Source organism: Hyla sarda, chromosome 4 (genome assembly GCF_029499605.1).
Source record: "Hyla sarda isolate aHylSar1 chromosome 4, aHylSar1.hap1, whole genome shotgun sequence".
Taxonomy (NCBI): Eukaryota; Metazoa; Chordata; class Amphibia; order Anura; family Hylidae; genus Hyla; species Hyla sarda.
The window spans coordinates 56,893,544-56,918,191 of NC_079192.1; the positions used below are offsets into that span (position 1 = coordinate 56,893,544).

The 24,648-nt window shown below is 46.3% G+C and overlaps 1 protein-coding gene across 3 annotated transcripts in view; it reads right to left on the bottom strand.

The window, feature by feature from the left end:
- The window catches only part of XPO7 (exportin 7), a 78,992-nt gene that overhangs the window by 41,835 nt on the left and 12,509 nt on the right, over nt 1-24,648 (bottom strand). For all 3 annotated transcript variants that reach the window (XM_056571097.1, XM_056571095.1, XM_056571096.1), the window contains exons 2-5: nt 18,000-18,146; nt 7,378-7,471; nt 6,089-6,255; nt 951-1,016 (exon numbers count right to left, since the gene is read on the bottom strand). In XM_056571097.1, coding sequence (XP_056427072.1) covers nt 951-1,016; nt 6,089-6,255; nt 7,378-7,471; nt 18,000-18,146 — 474 coding nt within the window. The remainder of the gene's footprint in view (nt 1-950; nt 1,017-6,088; nt 6,256-7,377; nt 7,472-17,999; nt 18,147-24,648) is intronic.

A 24,648-nucleotide genomic window follows, 5' to 3' on the forward strand; every position in this document is an offset into this window, starting at 1 on the left:
TGTGGTGCTGTGCGGTGTCCGTTGCTGCCGTGGCGCCGTGTCTGCGGGAGGGTGCGGCCCATAGACTGGTTTGAGTGGCATTGGGGCTGCTCTGCCAGTGGGTCGTTCCCCCCTGTGGGCATTGGCGTCGCGGCAGTGATGGTCGCCGCCCGGTGCTGCGCCATTTTATGCTAGGGACGTTAGGGACCCACTCTGAATAGGTGGCCTTGACGTGGTGAGTGGGCTTGTACTTTTTGATCAAAAATGTATACTAACCACCTGTTAGTTTTTGATATTATGCTGAGAAGCAATCAGATCATTATACAAGATTGTAGATGTGCACCATGTCTGTATTCTACCCGAATTCATTCTCTAATAAAGTGTATAAACAATGGGTTACCTAAACCACATAAAAACCTTCCATTGTTTCTCCTATAAATTATAGGGTTATGTTGAGCTATTTGCCCCCTTAGAGATTATTGAGCAACATGGCGTGCGGTCCGGTCCTACCCTGCGCACGGCTTTACTGCCCGGCGGCCTTTCCTAATACCATCTCCTCACACATCAGCATCACTTCAGGGCAGTGTTCCCCAACCAGGGTGTCTCCAGCTGTTGCAAAACTACACCTCCCAGCATGCCCGGACAGCCAACGGCTGTCCGGGCATGCTGGGAGGTGTAGTTTTTCAACAGCTGGAGGCACCCTGGTTGGGAAACAATGCTCCAGGGGCCAGGAAATGTCTGTATGGGAAGTGATGGGATCCCACATACAACTGGAATGATAAACCTAATATAAAAAGTTAAATAACTTTGTATTAGGATTTTTTATTTTTTTTTAATCATCGGAGTATTAACCCCTTATTAACCCCGCACATACATACGGATTCCCATCTGTGTAAACGTTGCAGTGTATCTCGCCCATTACAGATCTGAAGTGATAACATTTGGCAAGAGTTAAGGAAGGAGTCACTTACCTGGTTGATTTCATTGGTCAACTGTGATAGAATACTGACTCCAATGACGCAATAGTCCACGCTGTCCTGTGGAGTGTACACAAGTCCTTGTCAGTGAATAGACACAAACAAGGGAGAAGAAGCTCAAACCCTAACGCATCGGTCCATGTTCACACTCACGTTACTTCTTTTCCATCAGGTTTACAATTTTTTTTTTTATGCCAGAATAACTTCCTGGAAACCTGACCAACCCATCACACAGTACTAGGCCGGGTTCACATCACGTTTTTTCTATACAGTTCTCGTATACGTTTTCAAGTTAAAAACTGTACGGAACCGTATAGAAAACCGTATGCATTGACTTAACAATGTAAACCGTATGTCAAACGCATCATCCGGTTTAGTCCGTTTTGCATCTTATTCAGTTTTGTCAGTTTTTTTCCCGTACCCAAAACCGTAGCCTACCAATTTTTGGTCCGGGTGAAAAACCATATTAAAAAGTTTTTTAAAAAAAATAGGGAGTCAATGGGAATCATACAGAACTGTATGTGCGTACGGTTCCATCCGGTTTTCACCATCTGGTTTTTGACTTTGATTGAATTTCCAAGAAAAAAAACTGTGCAAACAAGTGAAACTTTATTTATAATGGAATGAAAAGTTAAAAAACATATTGTTTTCATAAAAAATGGATGCAACCGGAAATCTTTTTTCAAACCGTATACAGTGTTTAACCGTATACGGGTTAAAATTTGTACACACGTTTTAATACAGTTTAGGCCCCTTTCACGCTGCCGGTATGCTCCGGCAAATTCGGCCATCAAACTCCCTCTTTTTTATATCTTTTTTGCATTTTGACGGCCGTGATTTTGCAGGAGCATACCGGCAAATAACGGGTCCCGATGGACCCCATTGTATTCAATAGCAGCCGTTATTTTTGGAGAGAAAAGCCGGAGAAAAAGACGGTGCAAGCACTAATTTTTTTCTCCGGCTTTTCTCGATCCTAAAATAACAGACTTCACGCTGCCAGAGTCATCCGGCAGTGTGAACGTAGCCTTAGTCAGGTTTTGAGGAATCAGTTTTTTTTATCAAAAACCTGATACGGGAACTGTATTGCAAAAACGTGTGTGTATACACCTTACGGCTGGGTTCACACCAGGTTTTTGCAATACAGTTCCCAGGTTTTTGATGGAAAACCGATTCCTCAAAACCGGACTAAACTGTATCAAAACATGTGTACAAATTTGAACCCGTATACGGTTTGAAAAATGATGTCTGGTTGCATCCGTTTTTTTAAAGAAAAATAAAAACGTATATGTTTTTAACTTTTCACTCCACTATGAATAAAGTTTCACTTGTTTGATTGAAATTCCATAAGAAAAAAAAAACTTTTTCGGTGTGCACTGCGCATGTGCAAAGTCAAAACCGTATGGTGCAAACCGGATGGAAACGTATGCACATACGGTTCTGTACAGTTCCCATTGACTCCCATGTTAAAAAAAAAAAATGTATACGGTTTCAATATGGTCTTTCACCCAGACCAAAAAAAAAATGGTAGACTACGGTTTTGGGTACGGGAAAAAAAAACGTACAGAACTGTACAGGTTGCAAAACGGACACAACTGGATGCATCGTTTGGCATATGGTTTTTGAATGGAGAGTCAATGCATACGGTTCCATACGGTTTTCAATACGGTTCCAAACGGTTTTCAAATTGAAAACGTATACAGGAACTGTATTGCAAAAACGTGGTGTGAATCCGGCCTAATAAAGAGTTCAAGACGATGGTACAGAATAACATTTCATAACGGGTTCTCTCTGCTCAGTTTTCTGCTTCATTACATTGTAGCGCTATGCTGGAAACAAGCGCCAAATCCTATCACTTGCTGTATTGTCTATTCATGGATTTCATTGTATACATGTATACAGCTTTTTTGATATATGACAAATATGAGATTGGAGGAAACTTGGTTGCGAAAAACCATGAGGGATCCTGGTAATATAGTCTTAAAGGAGCACTCCAGTGTGTTCTTTAGGCTTTCTTTTTGTCCATATAATCCTCACTAGTCTTACAGAGCCATTTGCATCAATGTCGTTTATTGATGTAACTGGGTCATGTAATCACCCGTGTGTTAATGCAGTGTTTCTAACTCAGGCTGCCTCCAGCTGTTGCAAAACTACAACTCCCAGCATGCCCGGACAGCCAAAGGCTGTCCGAGCATGCTGGGAGTTGTAGTTTTGAAACAGCTGGAGGCACCCTGGTTGGGAAACACTGGTTTAATGTGTCAGAGGAAGTGGCAAGTCCTGGGTCAGCTGACTTCCTGTCCAGAGTATTCAGCATCGGGAAACCTGTCGCTGAGCCACAAAGTTACCAGGTGTGGAGCCATGACGGTTCAGGAATACTGATAATTGCCGGTTTTGACAGCCTTCAGCTTTTTGCCTACAAAGTTCTAACTGCGATTCCAAGCTGGAGATAGAGGCAGGTACAGGAACCAGCGTGTCCTCCAGGGAGGAAACCCTCACCTCAGCCTCAGTGGTTCTCTCCCTCAGGACCTGTATATCTTGTCTTACGAGGCCTACATCAATCTTTACCTTCTCCATCTTGCCCGTCAGGGTGGTCTTGAGTGAATGACACTCCATCTTGCCCGTCAGGGTGGTCTTGAGTGAATGACACTCCATCTTGCCCGTCAGGGTGGTCTTGAGTGAATGACACTCCATCTTGCCCGTCAGGGTGGTCTTGAGTTAATGACACTCCATCTTGCCTATCAGGGTGGTCTTGAGTGAATGACACTCCATCTTGCCCGTCAGGGTGGTCTTGAGTGAATGACACTCCATCTTGCCCGTCAGGATGGTCTTGAGTGAATGACACTCCATCTTGCCCGTCAGGGTGGTCTTGAGTGAATGACACTCCATCTTGCCCGTCAGGATGGTCTTGAGTGAATGACACTCCATCTTGCCCGTCAGGGTGGTTTGAGTGAATGACACTCCATCTTGCCCGTCAGGGTGGTATTGAGTGAATTACACTCCATCTTGCCCGTCAGGGTGGTCTTGAGTGAATGACACTCCATCTTGCCCGTCAGGATGGTCTTGAGTGAATGACACTCCATCTTGTCCATCAGGGTGGTCTTGCAGGAGTGAATGACACTCCATCTTGCCCGTCAGGGTGGTCTTGCAGGAGTGAATGACAGTCAGAAGCTGAGTAGACACATCTAGCAGCGTGAGCTCAGCCTCCTCCCCACAGCCTGAGCACATGGCGGAGCAGGAGAGTTCTTAGAAGAGGACTGTGAGGCACGGGCGCCATCTTGGGCAAATTCTTTCAGGCGGTCTGTGGCACAGGTCTGTAGCAGGAGCTCATGGCAAGCTTATTAAAACGCGCTTTGAATAAGAAAATGCATCAAAACTGAACATAATGTGGCCTGACTCCAACCCACTTATGAGTCACAGCTGCTGGATTACAGCCATGTAATCAGGTCTCCGGGTGATCACCAGGCTCTACACTCTCTCTCTGCAAAGCCAGAGGATTCATGGGAAATCTAGGCAGCATTGGAAAAAAAATTTCTGCGATTCTGTTTGCAATGAGTATGGCTGAAAACCCATGCCTGCCACATCTACTAAAACAGGTAAGCGCAAGGCATACATAGGAACCTCTACATTATTCTCTAATAACAGCCTATGCAGCACTATATAAGCAAGAAAGAAGTTTCCTGGAGTGCTTCTTTATTCAGAAGGATAAAATACAGTCTAGAAGTCTGTAGTCTGCTGATCAGTATTACACACTATGGCAAATGAAATACTGGGCCTTCAAAGTATGTGAGAAACCCAAACAAAGCTGGGGACAAGAACATATACAAAGCTATATATGCACCGTAAAAAAAATAAAAAGGAACAAATTGATTAATATCAGTAAGTAATGTTTTATAAGTTCTAGACCAGTGGTCTCCAACCTGCGGACCTTCAGATGTTGCAAAACTACAACTCCCAGCATGTCCGGACAGCCGTTGGCTGTCCGGGCATGCTGGGAGTTGTAGTTTTGCAACATCTGGAGGTCCGCAGGTTGGAGACCACTGTACTAGAGTGTCAAAAAGAGCAAACAGGATCCAGCTCGGCAGACATAAAATCTCAGGGTTTATTCCCAACTAGTAACACACAAAAGATCTACAAGTGGACAGAAGTCAGGGCTCAAGTCCTGCAGGAATGTGTGGGAACTGAGTTCCTGCACTTTTTCCACAGCAGCAACACCGCCCTTGAGTGGAAATTATGGGCGAGTTCCCTCACTTTTTTCCCCCCAGGACTTGACCCCTGACGGAAGTGAAACGCGTCACATCTGTCCACCTGTAGCTCTGTGTGTGTTACTAGTTGGGAATAAACCCTGAGATTTTATGCATCTGCCGAGCTGGATCCTGTTTGTTCTTTTTGTTCGTGTGCCTTGATGCTTTGTCCTGCATTGATCAGTGCCACGGCCGCCCCGCGGTGACTGAGCTCTTGTTCGGTTTACTAGACTCTGTGTTGTGCTGTTCCTCTTTGACTCCTCCTGGAAATGTATAAATAAATTCACTAAATGATGGTAGTAATCCCCCTAGTCAATGTGGTGTGCTACTATGCAGTGACCCCGACCGACCAAAACTTTTGATATGTCTCTATGACATCAAAAGTTTTTCTTCTTGTTTTTTTCGTTTTGTTCTTTTTTTATACTTTTTAATTCTTGTATTCATGGTCGCTGGCCTGTGCCTACTGAATGCTCACGTGGCCAGCGACCATGAATATTCAAATTCAGCCGGTGGGCCCGCCTCCAGCGCGCAATTTAGCGCAGAAAGAATCCGATCTTCAGGGCGATACCACGCCGGACTGCAGGTATGTATATTGGTAAGAGACCCCGCATCCGTCTCCTGTTCACCCGGTGTATTGAGTTTAGTGTGGGTGAACGGGTGACTGTTTTCCTTTAATGACAGCGCCCATTTAAAGGACAGCATCGATGCTCATCTGCCTGCTTACCTGCACCCCCCCTCCCAAATCTAATATGTGGGTGGGCACAGGAAGCCGTGTATGTGCAGAACATGCCTGGGCAATAAGGAGCGCAGGGCTGTCAGTATTTGGCACGATGAAGAGAGAGCCTGGCATTAGTCCAGAGGTAACTCATGACATTTTTCTCACCGACCACTAACCTGCAGGAAGCGGGTAACATCCACGATGACACTACGGAACACATATTCATCCTTCTGATTGTCAAACCAGCCCAGTTTGGTGATGCGAGCATACAGCTGAATCAGGGCTTGGGTAACAAAGGAGGCGAGTTTTGGGCGGGTGGCCAGATAAGTTAATACGTAGTTCCCTGTAAGGACGAAGAAACAAGTTATTTAAGAACTAAATTAATATAATAATGAATAATAAAAAAATAATAATTATATATATATATATATATATATATATATATATATATAAAATAATAATAATTATATATATATATATATATATATAAAATAATAATAATTAAAATAATAATATATACAATAATAATAATTATCTGCATGGGTCTCTCTTTCCTTCTGGAGAGAGAGTTCTGGCTTGGCATTAATCCCGATTAGCTTTTTATATTCCGTAACTGGAGCTAAGCTGATACCAGGGAACATCGACTGAAAAGGTGATGTAATGAGCGGATTTGCATATTCCCCTATATATATATATATATATATATATACATATACATACACATATACACATAACACACACACACAGTAATTTCATCCCAGTACTGCAACATAAAACTGGGACCACAACTAAATGTAAAATTTCCTATGGGCATGTGCAGAGCTTACTAGAATGGGATCTATAGCGACAATGATAGCGAGTCCTCTGACAATGCATATGGACGGTTCCTACACGCAGTCTAAACTGTAGCTTGAAGACACTTTTGTAGGCAAAGAAGGAGAACATTGCTCTCTTCAAGAGTCAGCAAGGGAACTTTAACACTGGTGCTGTAGAACAGCATTTCCCAACCAATGTGCCTCCAGCTGTTGCAAAACTACAATTCTCAGCATGCCCGGACAGCCTTTGGCTGTCCGGGCATGCTGGGAGTTGTAGTTTTGCAACAGCTGGAGGCACACTGGTTGGGAAACACTGCTGTAGATGTTAAAACGGGATCTCTCATGAAGACCCCGTCCGTGTGCCCTATTCGGAAATAAGGGTCATATAGATGTCAGTGAAAAGGGTCTCTTAGACAACAAGGCTTATAGAGGGGATGTCCTGTAAAGGAATCCCCTCTATGATGGTTATACGTCCTATTGGGACAGTGTTTCCCAACCGGGGTGCAACTAGCTGCTGCAAAACCACAACTCCCAGCATGCCTGGAGATTCATAGCAAGAGTCACACTGATTGGGAAACACTGTATTAGGGCACATGCAAAGTCGGGATCCCTCCGCATGACAGTGGGGAAGACCTATGCTCTGTACTTACGAATGTCAATTCTTTGCTCCAGTGGAAGGGGATTACTGGTCCGGGACACCAGCTTGGTGAGACACGTGGCAGCAAGTAGCTGGGAATAAGAAGACTGTGGACAAAAGAGGAAAAACATTGCTGTTTATTAAGATAATAAAATTACAACAAAAAGTAAAGGGGTCCTCCGCTTTGGAAATCCCTGTTTTTTTATTTATTAATTTTACATGGGTCCCCACAAAGTGGGATCCCCAGTGATCGGCCTCGGCTGTGCTCTGTGGTGAACCTGGCAATTTCCCAGCAGCGCCACCACAGGAGAAATTAAAGGGGTACTCCGGTGGCAAACTTTTTTTTTTTTTTTTTTTTTTAAATCAACTGGTGCCAGAAAGTTAAACAGATTTGTAAATTACTTCTATTAAAAATCTTTATCCTTCCAGTACTTATAAGCTGCTGTATGCTACAGAGGAAATTCTTTGCTTTTAGGAATTTCTTTTTTGTCTTGTCCACAGTGCTCTCTGCTGACACCTCTGTCCGTGTCAGGAACTGTCCAGAGCAGCATAGGTTTGCTATGGGGATTTTCTCCTGTTCTGGACAGTTCCTGATACGGGCATCAGGAGTCAGCAGAGAGCACTGCGGACAAGACAGTGTCCAAAGAAATTCAAAAAGAAAATAATTTTCTCTGTAGCATACAGCTGCTAAAAAGTAATGGAAGGATAAAGATTTTTTAAATAGAAGCAATTTACAAATCTGTTTAACTTTCCACCGGAGTACCCCTTTAAGGAAATACACCGATATTCATTTATTTTATCCTGTGATCCATCAGCCTCCTTATATGATGTGCATTGTAATACATTACATTTTCCTACCAGGGCTTTTACTAGCAAGTTATCAGCTCCGTTACCCAAGGGTGATATGTTCAAGAGCCAAAGGAGGAAATATATTATAGACTGGTGTTTAACACCAAAAAGGTGTTGGAGCAGAATGACTCAAATTAGGCTGCATTCACACCACGATTTGTTCATATGGTCACCGGATCAGGCTGAGGGATGTGAAAAACGGCGCTCCCGTACCCCAGCCCGCATCTCATTCATTTCAATGAACCGACCAGTCAGATATTTTTGCCCTGTATCCGGTTTTCTGACCGGACTGAACACCATGGTATAGTACGGGTATATGATAAATTCCGGACCACTGGAAAGAGTTAACCAAACTATGCTATAGCTATTTAAGTTTTGGAAAAGCTTCTAAAGCAAAAGTTGTAGAAAAAGTAGCAAATTTAAAGGGGTATTGCGGCCATAGACATCTTATCCCCAATACAAAGGATAGGACATAAGATGTATGATCGCAGGGGACCCCCCACGATCTCCGTGCAGGACCTGGCATTCTGTTCAGGGCTGCTGCTCCAGTTTTTGAAACCTCTGTGTTTTCGGGACTAGAGACGTGACGTCATGCCATGCCCCCTCCATGCATGTCTATGGTAGGGGACGTGACGTCACAAGGGGGCGTGGCATGACCTCACGTCTCCAGTCCCGGAAAACAGTGAGGTTACCAAGACTGGAGCAGCAGCCCGGTACAGAATGCCGGGTCCTGCAAAGAGATCACAGGGGGGTCCCCCCCCCCCGCAATCAGACATCTTATAACCTGTGCGTTGGATAGAGGATAAGATGTCTATGGTGGGAATACTCCTTTAACACCGAGACCCATCATGCGACAAATTAACCCACTTTCTTAGCCCAAGAAATGAGTTAAATCTTTTGATAAATCCCCTCTTATGTGTTTAGCAAAATGAAAAAAAAAAGTAAAAAGTAAAAACATACAAGTAATACAAAGCTCACATGGGTAATTGTGCACAGCTTCAGCTCCTTTGAAGCACAGTCAGTAATAGTATATAAGGCCAGCGCTCAATTGGACATAAAATCTTATTATTACCTTTACTGATTTAAGCGCATACATTTTTTTAAGTGGTACTCCACTGCTAGACATGTTATCTCCTAAGGACAGGGGAAAATATGTGTGAAGTCGGGGGGTGGCCTGAAGGCCGGCGTGAGTGGTCATGTGCCGTGAGAGCTCCCGCTGACCCCACTGTTTCACCCTGATTGTACCCTGATCGGCCAGTCTTCTCCCTGAAGGTCCCTTCTGTGCGGTCCTTGGTCTGGGCCCGGCGGCTCTCGGTGGTGCGGGCGGCTTACTTCCCCTGCGGCCTGTGGCTCTGGCCGGGTTGAACTGCAGAGCTTCGGTGGAGTAGCTGGTCGTGTGGTGCGGCACCCCCTGATCCTGGACATTCTGAGTGAGCGGGCTGTGTGGTCTCTGCTGGCTCCACTGGCTCTCCCGGGGTCCCGTTTCTTTGGCCCTTTCTGGGGTTGGTCACCGTTATCAGCTTTCGTGGGCAGGGCTAGCACCTCCAGTCCTGGTTGCTGTGGTTACTCCCCCCATGGAGTGCGGCCTCTGCAGTGATCCCTGGCTGCGCTGCAGATTCTAGTGCAGTGAGACCTGTGTGGCAGCTAATCTCTCCTCTGCCCTTCCTGGGGGGGGCTACAAAGTGCCGCCTTCAGACACCCAGAGGTACCCTATTGGAGTCCTGGCCTCACTCTTCAAGGACTTTTTGCTGAACTGCCTGCTGAATCGCCCTTCTTGCTTGTGAGTACCCTGGTGGGAGACATCTGTACTTGCAGGGACTTGTGGTGCATTGCGCATTCATTAAGCCTATCTGCTCTGCTGGGGTGCCCTGAGCTTACTGGACTGTGCGACTAGTGACTTTCTACCTGCTCTCTGTGTCGCCCTATCAGCCATGGGTGGCCCCCGTGGTAGTAATAGAAATAAGAAATCCAAACTGAATGCCGAGGCCTCCCGTCCGACTTCTGATGAGGATGCCTCCTCTGATGATGTGTCCTCCCGTTCCTGTGGCCCTTCTCAACGGGATCCTGGTGCTCAGACCCCGCTTGCTACTAGAGTCTCGGTGCAGGCAGTGAAAGCGATGAGCCAGTTCTCCAGGGCTTCGGACAGTCCTAGAGGGGATTCTCCTGATCCTCCGCTGTCATTGTTTGAGGGATCTGCGACTCCGCTGCAGCAGCAGTCCCCTGAAAGGCCTGTCTATGATGATGCTACTATGGACCAGCGGTTCACTGAACTCTTGGCTGCCTTTACCTCATGCCAATCAATCATGGTAACCAAAGTTGATGAACTGCGGCAAGAGTTTGTTATCTTGTGAAATGAGACACAAAAGATCCGTGAGCCCACTGAAGAAGTGGAGCGTAGCGTCTATACGGTGGAAGATACTTTACACCCATTGCCGGAGCGGGTTGACGTTACGGGGGTTCTGAGTCGAATGGATAATCTGGAGAACCGCTTGAGGTGCAATAACATACGCTTAGTGGGCCTCCTTGAGAAGGTGGAGGGGAATGGCCCTGTGCTGTTCCAGGAAATCTGGCTGAAGGAAATTCTTCCTGTGGACACATTTTCTCCTTCTTTCTCCGTTGAGAGGGCTCACCGAGTTCCAGCTCGACCTCCTCCTTCCACGTCCCTTCCTGGACAAACTTCTACACTTTAAGGACAGAGATGCTATTCTACGGGCAGTGTGTATCAAGTAGGGATCGACCGATATCGTTTTTTTAGGGCCGAAACCGATAATCGGTGGAGGTTAGCGCCGATAACTTATACCGATATTCCGGTATAAGTTATCGGCTATTTATCCCCCCTCGACACCGCGGCAGAGCATTGATTTAAAGTGGCGCTTTAAATCAATGCACTGCGGTGGCTTTTGCGGTGCCATAGGGCTTTTGCGGTGCCATACCTGTCAGGGTGATCCGGGCCATCCTTCCATCCTTCCTGTAGTGTCCGGCGGCATTCCGGGTGGAGGGTGAACCGGTCCGGGCTGTCCTTCTCCGGGGGTTCCTCTTCTCCACTCCGGGCAGGCTCCGGCCTAGTACACTGCATAGACGCCGCTGCGCAGTGACGCCCGTGCGCAGCGACGCACCTGAAGTCACGGCGTAGCGGCGTCTATGCAGCGTACTAGGCCGGAGCCTGCCCGGAATGGAGAAGAGGACCCCCGGAGAAGAAGGACAGCCCGGACCGGTTCACCCTCCACCCGGAATGCCGCCGGACACTACAGGAAGGATGGGCCGGACCACCCCCATTACGGGTAAGTTTAATATTTTTTTTATTGACTCGGAGGGTGGGGGAGGGGCCTGACCGGTATAGCGGTATGGGCAAAAATCCATACCGGTATACCGCCCAGCACTACGGGGGGCGGTCGCGGTGCGGCGGATCGAGGGGGGGGGGGGGCGGTCGCGGTGCGGTGGGGGCGGTGCGGGGCATTATCAGCAAGGTAATTGCCGATACCGATTATGCCCAAAATCGTGATTATCGGCCGATAATATCGGCCATACCGATAATCGGTCGATCCCTAGTATCAAGGGCAAGGTCATCTGTGATGGCAGCAGAGTGTCCTTCTATCATGATTTCTCAGTGAAGTTACACAAGCAGCGGGTGCAGTTCACGGAGGTCCGGCCGAAGCTACATGCCAGGGGCTACCGCTACTCGATGTTGTATCCTGCTCGCCTGAGAGTGGTGGGTGGGGCCTCTACTAAAATTACTTTTCCGATTGACACTCTTCACTGGGTGGATGCAGCCCCCCTGTCAGACCTCCGGATTGAACTGTCCAGGACTACCTTACTAGAGACTGCTCTCCAGGATTGTCTTTAGATAGTGGTTAGGGAGCTAGATTTTTCCTTAGGGTCTCCATAGGTTCCAGTCTCCCCAAGGACTCTCTGGGTAGTTTCCCTTAGTTACCGGACGATTTAGTTTATGGTGGGGGCGGGAGAGGGGGTTTTAGTAATAATAGTTTTAAACTCAATTGGCGTTCTTTTTATGCTCCGTAGTAGGCATTTATTATGTCCCATTTAGTGTTAGACAGGGTTTTTTGGGGAATGTTTTGGTTCTGCTTTGTTACCTTTGTCTACATGTTTTGTGTCTGTGCCGTTTTGTCTTTATGTTGGTTGCGTGTGGTCCCGGTGCTCTGCCCTTCCTTGTCCTGGTTCTCCTTTGGTTGTTCCTGTTCCACTATAGTGTTATTTTTCATGATGGGGACTCTGAGGAAGTTTAAAAGGGCCTTATGTCGAGACTTTGTGAAACGCCAGTCTCCTCACATTATTTGTCTAAAGTAGACGCCTATAATGGGTCAGAAAGTTCTTGCCCTGAAAAGGGCTTGGATAGCGAAGGGTTACCACGCCTCCTACTCAATTTATACTAGAGGTGTCTCTGTGTTAATCACCAAGTCCCTGCTGTTGGCAATTTCCCAGGCAGCATGTGACCACTTTGGGAGATTTGTGATCTTACATTGTTCTCTGGGTTCTTTTTCTTTTGTTCTTGTCTCTGTTTATGTGCCTCCTCCTTTTCAGGTCTCTGTGCTGGAGCTCATTACTAACAAACTGTTGTCTTTTCCCTCTGATCCTGTCCTCTTCATAGGTGATTTCAATGTGGTTCCTGATCCTATGCTTGACCGCACCACTGTGGCTGACCCTGGCTGATCCTCACTTAATACCTGGCGCTTGGTGTTGGGCCTGACCAATCTCTGGAGGTGGAAGTACCCGACTGAGTCCTCCTTTTCTTTTTATTCTGCAGCCCATAGGTCCTTTTCTCGAATTGATCTTGCTCTGGACTTCCTCCGGATGGTAAGTGATGTTTCCTATACCACTAGGGGGATCTCAGACCACTCTGCAGTACTGATCGTTCTCCACCTAGGTCCTAGACCCCCTTCCCGTATTTGGCGCATGCACCCTGGCTGGATGAGGCAGTTGTGGAGGCCCTGGGGGGTTGCACATGCAGAGTATTGGGAGCATAATGTTTCTCATCCTGACCCCTTAGTTCAATGGGATGCATACAAAGCCACGGTTAGAGGTGCCTTTATAGTGGGTGTTGCGGGTCAGAGGAAAATTAGGTCGGCTATGGAGGGAAGGCTGTTGCAGGAAATGAGTGCCTTGGAGGCGGCATATATATTAGGGATCCATCTCGTGATAGTGAGAGGGTGTGGGCCAAAGCTCAGAGGTCTCTTTTGGTGGTCCAGTTGCGGTTGGCAGATAGGGAAGCTACCCTGTTTGAGTTTGGCAACAAGAATGCTAAACTGTTGGCGTATTTGGTGAGGGCTAGTCGTCTTGCGGCCTCTATACTTTGTATTAGTGGCCAGAATGGTTCTGTGGTGAATGATCCCCAGTTGATTAACTCTGTCTTCAGGGACTTTTACTCCTCTTTGTATGCTGCCCCTTCTAAACCCTGTCAAGGGGAACTTCTGTTTTTCTTACGTGACCTATCCCTTCCCATGCTTAATCGTGCTCAGGTAGAGGCATTAGATGGCCCCTTTACAGCTGAAGAGTTGGAACAGGCCATACGTGATCTTCCTCATGGGAGGACCCCGGGTTTAGATGGGATAATAGGTGATTGGTATAGGATGAATGAGGAGCGACTGGCCCCTATACTCCTTAAATTGTTTCATTCGATAGCTGTGGCAGATTCTCTTCCAGACTCAATGAGGGAGGCGTTGATTGTAGTGCTCCCAAAGCCTGGAAATGTCATGTTTTCTGAATTTTCTTAGTCTTTCACAGGTGATATAATTATGGTCAGTGAACCAGGCATCACCACAGTGATATCACCTGTGAAAGACTAAGGAAATCCAGAAAAAATGACCTGTTGAGGGTGCTTGAGGACCGCGTTTGGGAAACACTGTTATAGACCTATTTCCCTTTTGAATGTTGATGTTAAGATCTTGGCTAGAGTGCTAGTTACTCGCCTATGTGGAGTCATTAAACTGGGTTTATGCCGGGTAGGACTACTGATGTGAATGTGAAGCGTCAACATAGCATCGGTAGGGGAGGGCTTTCGTACTAATGGTGTGGTGGTTAGTCTAGATATTTATAAGGCCTTTGACTCAGTGTTGTAGCCTTATCTGTGGGAGGTGTTAGGGATGTTTGGTCCCGATTCTGTGCTTGGGTTCACTTATTATATGATAGCCCTAGAGCCCGTATTCAAACTAACTTGGATGTTTCTGTTCCCTTTCTCCTGGGTCGTGGGACGAGGCAGGGGTGCCCGCTATCTCCCTTAATTTTTGCGCTGGTGGTGGAGCCTTTGGCAGCAGCCATCCATAGGGACCCTACTATCTGTGGTATTGCCAGGGGGTCTATTGTAGAGAAGGTTTCCCTTTATGCAGATGACACACTGGTTCTCTCCTGTGCCTTATTGATCTACTTGACCTGTTTGGTTCTATTTCGGGTCAACCGGGCTAAGTCCTCCCTAATGGTGCTCTCGTCTGGTGTCCCCCTCCTCTCTTCCGGCAGGGGTGCAGGTGGTCCCTCGTTTTAGATACTTAGGGGTGGAGGCGACTGCGTCCCTGGTGGACTATATGTCCCTAAACTCAGAGCCGCTCTTATGCTCCACTGTGGAGCGGTTGAAGGCCTGGTCCTCACTTCCTCTCTCCCTAGCTGGCAGGATCAATACATTTTAAATGATTTACCTCTCCAAATTCCTTTACCTTTTTCACTGAAAGGGGTACTCCACCCCTAGCATCTTATCCCCTATCCAGCAAACTCGCTCTGTGCTTAATGACCGGCGATACAGGGGCCGGAGTATCGTGACATCACAGCCCGCCCCCTCAATACAAGTCTATGGGAGGGGGCGTGGCGGCAATTAGGCCCCCTCCCATAGACTTGCATTAAAAGGGCGGGCCGTGACGTCAAGATGCTCCGGCCCCTGTATCGCCGGTCATTACGCACACAGCGAGTTTGCTCTGTGCAGTAATGATAGTGGGGTGCTGCAGTGGAGATCCTGGGGGTCCCCAATGGCGGGACCCCCGCGATCTCACATCTTATCCCCTATCCTTTGGATAGGGCATAAGATGCAAGGGGTGGAGTAGCCCTTTAATTCCCTTGATCCCCCCCAGGAAATATTTTAATGTTGTGCTCTGGGATTCTTCTAACGGCAGGGAAAACCTCCCAGACTTGGTCGGGCTCTTCTCCAGGCTTGGCTAAATGGCATGGCGGCTTGGCTGCCCCTGATGTCTATAACTATTTTCTTGCCTTCCAACTGGTCTATGCAGCGTGGTGGATCGATCTGGATCTGTCGAACTCGGCGACGGCCTTGGCTGGAGCAATTATGGGTTCCTATGAAGCTCTTACTAACACACTCTACAGGTATCATTCTCGTTCTTCTTTTCCTATTCCCCTTCAGACTGTAGCTAAAGTGTGGCCCATGGTGTCGAGTAAATTTCCGCAGCCTCTGGTATCTCCTAGGGCACCCTTGTGGGGGAATGTACATTTATCTCACCTACATGGGTTACAGTAGGCCAGTTTCTGGGGTTCTCATGGAGTCAAATTTGTGATCCCCTTGCTTGGGGAGGATCAGGTTTTCTTACCCTTCTCGGACATGAAGGAACTTTATAGCATCCCTGGAAATGCCTTTTACATGTATCTTCAGCTTAGGGATGCGGTTTGGGCGCAGTTTGGCTCCCTGACATTTACTCCTGTGTTTTCTGAGGTGGAGCTTCTCCTGGGCACTACGGATCTTTGTAAACCCCTAACTCAGGCCTATGCTCTCCTCCAGACACTGGGGCTTAGCCCTTTCTCACTAGCCTTTCATAAATGGGTGGCTGATATCCCGGATTTGTCTGTCAGTCAGTGGAAGGAGGTTGAAGGCTCTTATTATTCCACAGTAGTCAGTAATAGAGATATGCTGATCCAATCTAGATATGTCTTGAGGTTGTATTATACCCCTGCAAAGTTGAAGAACATTGGTGTTTCCTCATCTGATCTGTGTTTTCGTTGTTCTTCGGAAGTCTGTACTTTTTTGCATGCTGTGTGGGAGTGTCGAGTCGAGTGTCACATCATTGCTCTCTTCTGGAGGGAGGTGTTTGGGGTTGGGGTTACCGGGTTGTGTGTTCGTGTGTGTGTGTATGTGTATGTGTGTGTGTCTGTCTGCGTTGGGCTTCCTCTGGTTGGGTCTCAGATGCAACCTTCTGTCCTACTGGCGAATGTTTTTGAATACTTTGAATCCCTGCCACTGTGCTGGGGTCCGTCTCTGGGACCTGCGGAGGCTGTCTGTGCTTCACATTGTTTCACCTTACTGGTGATGCTTATAACTTAAAATGCCAAAATTATATAAATACTTTAAAAAAAAAAACACATGTCTGAACGTGGGGGTCCGGCCCAGTCATCCGGTGCACGGAGCAAACTCCGTGCAGTGCCGGATGACTGGCGAACACAGCGACCACGCTCCTTCAATTCATGTCTTTGGGAGGAGGCGTGATGGCTGTGTACTAGGTGTCAAGCCCCCTCCCATAGACATGAATGGAGGGGGCATGGCGCAACGTCACAGAAGCACCAGACTTCTGAGACTGTAATGCTGCAGCACCGGCCCGGAGCTCACAGAGGGTCCCCACGGCCGGATCTTCCGTGATCAGACATGTGATCCCCTATCCTTTGGATAGGGGATAACATGTAAAGGGGCAGAGTACCCCTTTAACAGATGTGTGAGCACAGCTTACATGTACAGAAAGCATAGGAGAAGCCCCCAAAAACGGAGGCTTTCTGCACGCTGCATTAAGAGGATCTGACTATTTTTTCACCTATCCAATCTGTACATGCGAACTGTGCCCCAGAATCTGTAGAGTGCTTATGCGGTGGAAACAATAAAAGCAACCTTTGACTGCTGGCCGTGTACACTATTACTGACTGTAGTAGAAAAAAAATATATATATAAAAAAAAACCATAAATATAAATTTGGTATCACCATTATGTTAAAGGAGTATTCTGGTGCAGACTACTCCTGCTCCGTCCTGCCCGAGCTGCAAAAAAAATGAATATAAACCATCCCTCACCTTCCTGGGTTCCCACGGAGCGCCACTACAGCTGATCGGTCCTCCGGTCCATATTCTTCATACTTCCGTGTGAACGAAGCGTCACATGGCGCTCAGCCTATCGCCGGCCGCCGCGATGTTCTGCCTCGGCCCATAATAGGCTGAGCGCCATGTGACGCTTCGTTCACACGGAAGTATGAAGAATATGGACCGGAGGACCGATCAGCTGCAGTGGCGCTCCGCGGGAACCCAGGAAGGTGAGGGATGGTTTATCTTCATTTTTTTTTTGCACCCCGGGCAGGACAGAGCAGGAGTAGTCTGCACCAGAGTACTCCTTTAAAGGCAAGTGTAAGCCCAGAGCTTGTCACGTGCCCATTCTGCAAAGATAGGTGCAGCGGGTTGCAGCTTACGTTAATAGGTACAGTTGCCGAGGCAAAAATACAACACCCAGCAAGCCCTTTTCTGATGAACCAGACTTGTGCACAGGATACGCTGGGCATCAAACTGTTGCCTTGGCAACTGTACCACCCAGTGTGAGCTGCGTCTCTCTACACCAGTGGTATCAAACAGTGGCCTCCAGATGTTGCAAAACTTCAACTCTCAGCATGCCCGGACAGCCAACGGCTGTCCGGGCATGCTGAGAGTTGAAGTTTTGCAACATCTGGAGGGCCACAGTTTGAGACCACTGTGTCTAAACCAATCTGTGCAGTACGGGTGGTCTTGACTTGCACTTTAACAACCTATAATGTCATTTATATCAGAATTACGTCAAAATAAAATAAAAAAAACAGAACAGGTACTTACACTGCCCCTCTCCAGCAGCAGCTGGCACTTGCTCAGACACTCCGGGCTGTTCGTAAACTCCACAAGGGCTTTCTCAGCCTGCAATCGGGTGCTGGTGTCTGTGGTCTCATACAGCTGCTTGCACAGGATCTCTAGCTGGGCTAGACTCTAGGAAAGAGAGAAAGAGCAGATCAATTACATTATTACCGAACCATGCATGAGAGCCCCCAGATAAAGCCCATCCCGGCAAAACGCGTCGGAGAACTAGTGTGGAACTGGGGCGAGTCCTGTCAGCTGTACGATACGTACACTTTGGCCCAGATTTAGCAAACAGAGAAAAAGTGAGGGATTTTTCCCCAGCAACCAATCACAGCTCAGCTTTCACTTTACTAGAGCTCATTAGATGAGCTGTGATTGGTCGCTGTGGGAAAATCCCTCCACTTTTTCTTTCACACAGTTTGATAAATCTGGGACTTTATATCTTAATACTGCTTTTAGGCCGTGGCTGCTATTTAGCAAGCTCTGATATTAATTCATTGGCTTGTTCTGTTATTCACTTTTAAGGGTTCTCTCTACTCTTGCTCTGTCTTAAAGGGGTATTCCAGGATTTTTTTTTATTTGACTATGCTACAGGGGCTGTAAAGTTAGAGTAGTTCGTAATATAGTGTCTGTACCTGTGTGTGACGGTTTTCTCACAATTCTTCTGTGATTTTCACCCCAATATTTATTTTTATCTGCATACAAAATGACTGTTGTCTCAGATTTTTCCCAGGTAGCAATGCAGCCAAGACCTGACTCACTAGTCAGCTGATGACAGGGAGCCTGTCTGCTTCAATGGGTGGAGCGATCGTTTGGAGGGAGAGAGATCAATCTGCAACTAATGAAACAGCTCTAGGCACCCTGATTGAAAACCACAGGTCTTTTGAATGGATGCAGCTCATTTATGTTTCAATGGGAGGGGTGGCTGATGTGTGGGAGGGAGGAAGACGGAATTGTGGGATTTGTAGTAAAAAAAAAAAAAAAAGTCAAACAGGAAATACCAGTTCACAAACAGCTAGCCACAGTGTTATGGTAATCTCACAACATAGCCATATAGCCCCAAGACAAGCGCAGATCCTCCCTAAGCATGTCCATTACTGCCTGCCAGGTACGTACTAAAATCACCTTATGGTGGAGAACCCCTTTAAGAATTGTCGTCCCTTTAACGTGCACCTCAAACACCACTCTCTCTTTATTGTGTAGCATAATCCTCATATACAGACATACAGCTCACAGGACTTTCTCATCCCAGTATCCATGTATTTTTTCCATTCATAGTTTTTTTTTTAAATGTTGTCTTTTTCATACATTAATAAATTGTAATTTCTAATAAATTTACTACGTTGCTTGGGGTATTTTTTGTGCGCGTTATACGCCTGTAGGTGTCTATAGAATATACAATATGAACTGGTCACAATGTACGTCTGCCAGCAGGTACCACACACCATAGTATATACTGACATGTGGGTCATCAGTTTGTTGTACATATCTACTTGCAAGCAGATATTGTGACCACTGGCCCGGACCATGCTTGACTATCACAGTCACATGACCTGAAGGACTAGCAGTAGGGGAGGGAAAGTTAATACAGTCAAGTGAGAGTTTCAAGTTGCAGCCATGATGCATCATCTTGACATGTGACCCCCCCAGAGGAGTCAGTAAGGTCAGCAGAGGTCAAGTGCACATGACACCAGCGATAGGTTACCGCGTCCCTAACTTACTGTATTGGGACATTATTCGGGCACCTCCGTTGAGGAATCCAAAATGGTGGCAGTGCAATGTTTTTCAAGGGGCACTCCGGGGGTCTAAAACTTGGAGCGGCCCCACCCCGTAGACATGTGGGAGTGACGGCCCGCTCAGCCAATCACCAACTAATTCCGAAGATCACCAGGGACTCCATGGTCCGACGCCTGTGATTAGACAATTAATGCTGTAGATACGTTTTAGTTACCCGGCGTACCCCTTTAAAGGAGAACTGTGGCGCAACACTTTTCACTTCCCCTGTGCCCGGGCTGCAAAAACTAAAAAACACGTTATCTCACCTTCCTACGTTCCCCGTTGTGCCGATGTCAGCGTCCCATTCCTCTGGTGCTGGTCTTCTTCCTGCTTCTTGGACTCAGTGACTCCTACTGCGCTCAGCGTATCGCCGGCTGCAGCGATGTCCCACCTCGGCCGGTGATAGGCTGAGCGCACTGTCATGTAAGGAGCTCGGACCCCCCTTCTCCCTGCTGCCCAGGTTCCTACATGACAGTGGTCTCAGGCTATCACCGGCCGAGGGGGGGACATCGTTGTGGCCAGCAATACGCTGAGCGCCCAAGGCTGTCTAGGCATGCTAGGAGTTGCAGTTTTGCAACAGCTGGAGGCACCTGGTTGGGATACACTGGCCTATCTGGAGGATGTCATCTGCCGAGGTCTATGCAGCTCTTATTTAGGCTTTATTCACACCGGCCTGACAAACCTCTGTTGCAGATTCCATTACATTTGACAGAATTAAAAAAGGACACTACGTTGGACCCCACTACAAGTCAATGGGACTGTCAGGCACTATTGGTATCTGTTGTGGGATGAATCAGGTAAAGCACAGTGGCTTGAACAGCATTTTCCCCCGCTCATTCTCCTGACCAGTGGGGATCACAGCACTGAGACCCCTACGGATCAAAACTTTTGTCAATTTTTTTTTTTTTTAAGGGAGTAGTCCAGTAATGGAAACCGTATCTCTTATCCTAAGGATAGAGGAAACGTTTCAGATTGTGGGGGGTCCGGCCTCTGGGACCCCACGATCTCCCATATGGGGCCCCGGATCTCAGGGCAGATAGCGTGTGTCTTCCACCACACAAAGCAGCGACCGACACGCCACATCAATACAACGCTATGGCAGAGCCGGAGATTATCAAAGGCAGCGCTCCCCCTCGCCCATAGAGTTGTATTAAGGGGGTGTGTCAGCCGCTGCTTTGTGCGGTGGTCGATGCGCCCTCTTCCCACGGACAGCCGGGGTGCCGTATGGGGGGTCCCAGCGATCGGACCCCCGCAATCTGAAACTGATGAATTTTCCAGTACTGGAGTACTTCTTTAAAGTTGTCCTAACTGCTGTCAGTTGTCCTCCTTGATAAAGCCACATAGTGGCGAAACATGTCGGGGTGTGACAGTATCACTTTTTAATGTGCAACCCCTAAGTGTCCTTTATATAATGCACAAATGATGAAAGTGCACTGTTATTTGAGCACCTGCGGTGCACAGCAGACGAATGGCATAAACTACAGCCCATATAAGAGCACTATACAGGGAAGGCATGAAATGTCCCTAAAACCTGATCTAATGGTGTATATATATATATATTAACACCTAACAAGTGCTCTCAGACTATATTGAGGCCACCAGTGGCTGCTCTAAATCCTATAACCCTTAGAGACACATAGGGGGTCGTGTTTTTAAATGTGTGTTTCTCACCGTTTACTAAATGAGATATTATTTAATTGAAATAAAGATACGTTTTAGTTTGGACACATAGTATATAGAGGTCTTGTTAACCCCGGGGGGTTAAATTGTTGTTATGATCTTCTTTAAAGGAGTATTCGACTGGAAAACATTTCTAAATCAACTGGTGTCAAAAAGTTAAACAGAATTGTAAATTACTTCAATTTAAAAATTTTAAACCTTCCAGTACTTACCAGCTGCTGTATGCTCCTCAGGAAGTTATTTCCTTTCTGTCTGACCACAGTGCTCTCTGCTGACACCTCTGTCCATTTTAGGAACAGTCCAGAGTAGAAGCAAATCCCCATAGCAAACCTAACCTGCTCCGGACAGTTCCTGACATGGACAGAGGTGTCAGCAGAGAGCACTGTGGTCAAGCAGAAAGGAAATTCAAAAAGAAAAGAACTTCCTGTGGATCATACAGCAGCTGATAAGTACTGGAAAGATTAAGATTTTTTTTTTTTTTTTTTTTTACAGAAGTAATTTACAAATCTGTTTAACTTTCTGGCACCAGTTAATTTTGAAAAAATAAAAAAATAATAAAATAAATATATATTTATTAATAATAAATTCGAAAAGAACTTCCTGTGGATCATACAGCAGCTGATAAATACTGGAAGGATTAAGATTTTTTTTTTTTTTTTTTTATAGAAGTAATTTACAAATCTGTTTAACTTTCTGGCACCAGTTAATTTTGAAAAAGTAAAAAATAAATAAATAAATAAATATATATTTATTAATAATAAATTCAAAAAGAGAAGAACTTCCTGTGGATCATAGAGCAGCTCACTGGAAAGATTAAGATTTTTTTTATTTTCATTTTTTTTTTATAGATGTAATTTACAAATCTGTTTAACTTTCTGGCACCAGTTAATTTTGAAAAAAAAAAAAAAATCTATTATTATTATTATATATATTTATATTAATAATAATAATAATAATAATAATAATGCTTTCCCCTAGGTACCCCTTTAATGACAGGGACACTTTATAGTGACCTGCTGACACAAATTTTTTTATTTTATTTTGTTATATATATTAAAATCACACAAAAAAAATCTGCATGTTTAGGGAAGGGTCCCATATAGCATGTACTTCAATGGGTATAGAGTATACACTACGTGGGACCCTACCCGTACAGTGCGGCACAACGAGCCGTCTTTTCCATCTTGGCGCGACTAGTACACGATCAGGCCAGACTGTCAGCTCCAAGACAGATCCCATTTGTTGACCATACATAAAAAGTAGAGATGAGCGAACTTACAGTGAATTCAATTCGTCACAAACTTCTCGGCTCGGCAGTTGATGACTTATCCTGCATAAATTAGTTCAGCCTTCGGGTGCTCCGGTGGGCTGGAAAAGGTGGATACATTCCTAGGAAAGAGTCTCCTAGGACTGTATCCACCTTTTCCAGCCCACCGGAGCACCTGAAAGCTGAACTGATTTACGCAGGAAAAGTCATCAACTGCCGAGCCGAGAAGTTCGCGACGAATCAAATTTACTGTAAGTTCGCTCATCTCTAATAAAGAGCTTGAAAAGCCCCCAAAAAATGGCATTATGAAGTATATGAGAGAGTTGCATTTTGCTATAATAAAAGGTTTACAACCAGAAATAACTATACTCTGCTTGAAGGAAGAGGAAAGAAGAAAATCTAAGACGTCTGCTGGTGCATGAGCTGCTTCTGGATATAGATGGTATATAGATATACATGATAGAGTCTACGCGTTATCAGTCCTGGGCCGGGGGGGCAGGGGATGACGGTCACATGATGGTGTCACGCATTCTTTAAACACTAGACGGGTGAATATTACTGACGACAGGGTAAACTGGCCGGCAAAACTGTGAGAACTGGGAAGCCCTGAGGGCGTGTGCCCCTGTGATAAGGGGACGGGAGAGCGATAGGTATATATAAGAGGGCGATCTGCCTCCCAAAGATAACCCGGCGCTGGGACATGGTGACGCAGCACCTCTCTGTTCTGGATGAGGCTCCATAGGTGACCCCTTTACACCTTTCTCCCATCTAGATCAGTCTTTCCCAACTAGTGAGCCTCCAGCTGTTGCACAACTACAACTCCCAGCATGCCCGGACAGCCTTCGGCTGTCCGGGCATGCTGGGAGTTGTAGTTGTGCAACAGCTGGAGGCTCACTAGTTGGGAAAGACTGATCTGGAGGATACACAATCTGTAGCTCTCCAGTAGAGATGAGCGAACTTACAGTAAATTCGATTCATCACGAACTTCTCGGCTCGGCAGTTGATGACTTTTCCTGCATAAATTAGTTCAGCTTTCCGGTGCTCCGGTGGGCTGGAAAAGGTGGATACATTCCTAGGAAAGAGTCTCCTAGGACTGTATCCACCTTTTCCAGCCCACGGGAGCACCTGAAAGCTGAACTGATTTATTGCAGGATAAGTCATCAATAGAGATGAGCAAACTTACAGTAAATTCGATTCGTCACGAACTTCTCGGCTCGGCAGTTGATGACTTATCCTGCATAAATTAGTTCAGCTTTCAGGTGCTCCGGTGGGCTGGAAAAGGTGGATACAGTCCCCGGAGACTCTTTCCTAGGACTGTATCCACCTTTTCCAGCCCACCGGAGCACCTGAAAGCGGAACTAATTTATGCAGGATAAGTCATCAACTGCCGAGCCGAGAAGTTCGTGACGAATCGATTTTACTGTAAGTTCGCTCATCTCTAGTCATCAACTGCCGAGCCGACAAGTTCGTGACGAATCGAATTTACTGTAACTTCGCTCATCTCTACTCTCCAGCTGTAGCAAAAATACAACTCCCATCATGACCTGACAGTTGTATCTGTCCACAGGCATAATGGGAATTGTAGTTCATCATCAGCTGGAGAGACAGTTTTGGCAAACACTGCTAAGGTGGCGTTCACACGGCCGTCTGTCCCCGGTTTGTTTGTTTTTTTTTTATTATTCCTGTTTCGGTTCCGTTCTTGCAGGCTGTAAATGGATAAAAAAAAAGTTTTTGTTTTTTTAAATCCCATTCAGGTCAATGGGATTTTTTTTTACAATCCGTTTACATACGTTTGTACCCGTCTGCACTCGTTTCCGTTTTTTTTTTTATGATGGCAGAAAAACGGCGCATGCAGTATTTTTTCTTCCGTCAAAAAAAAAAAAAAAAAAAAAAAAACAGAAGAAAAAA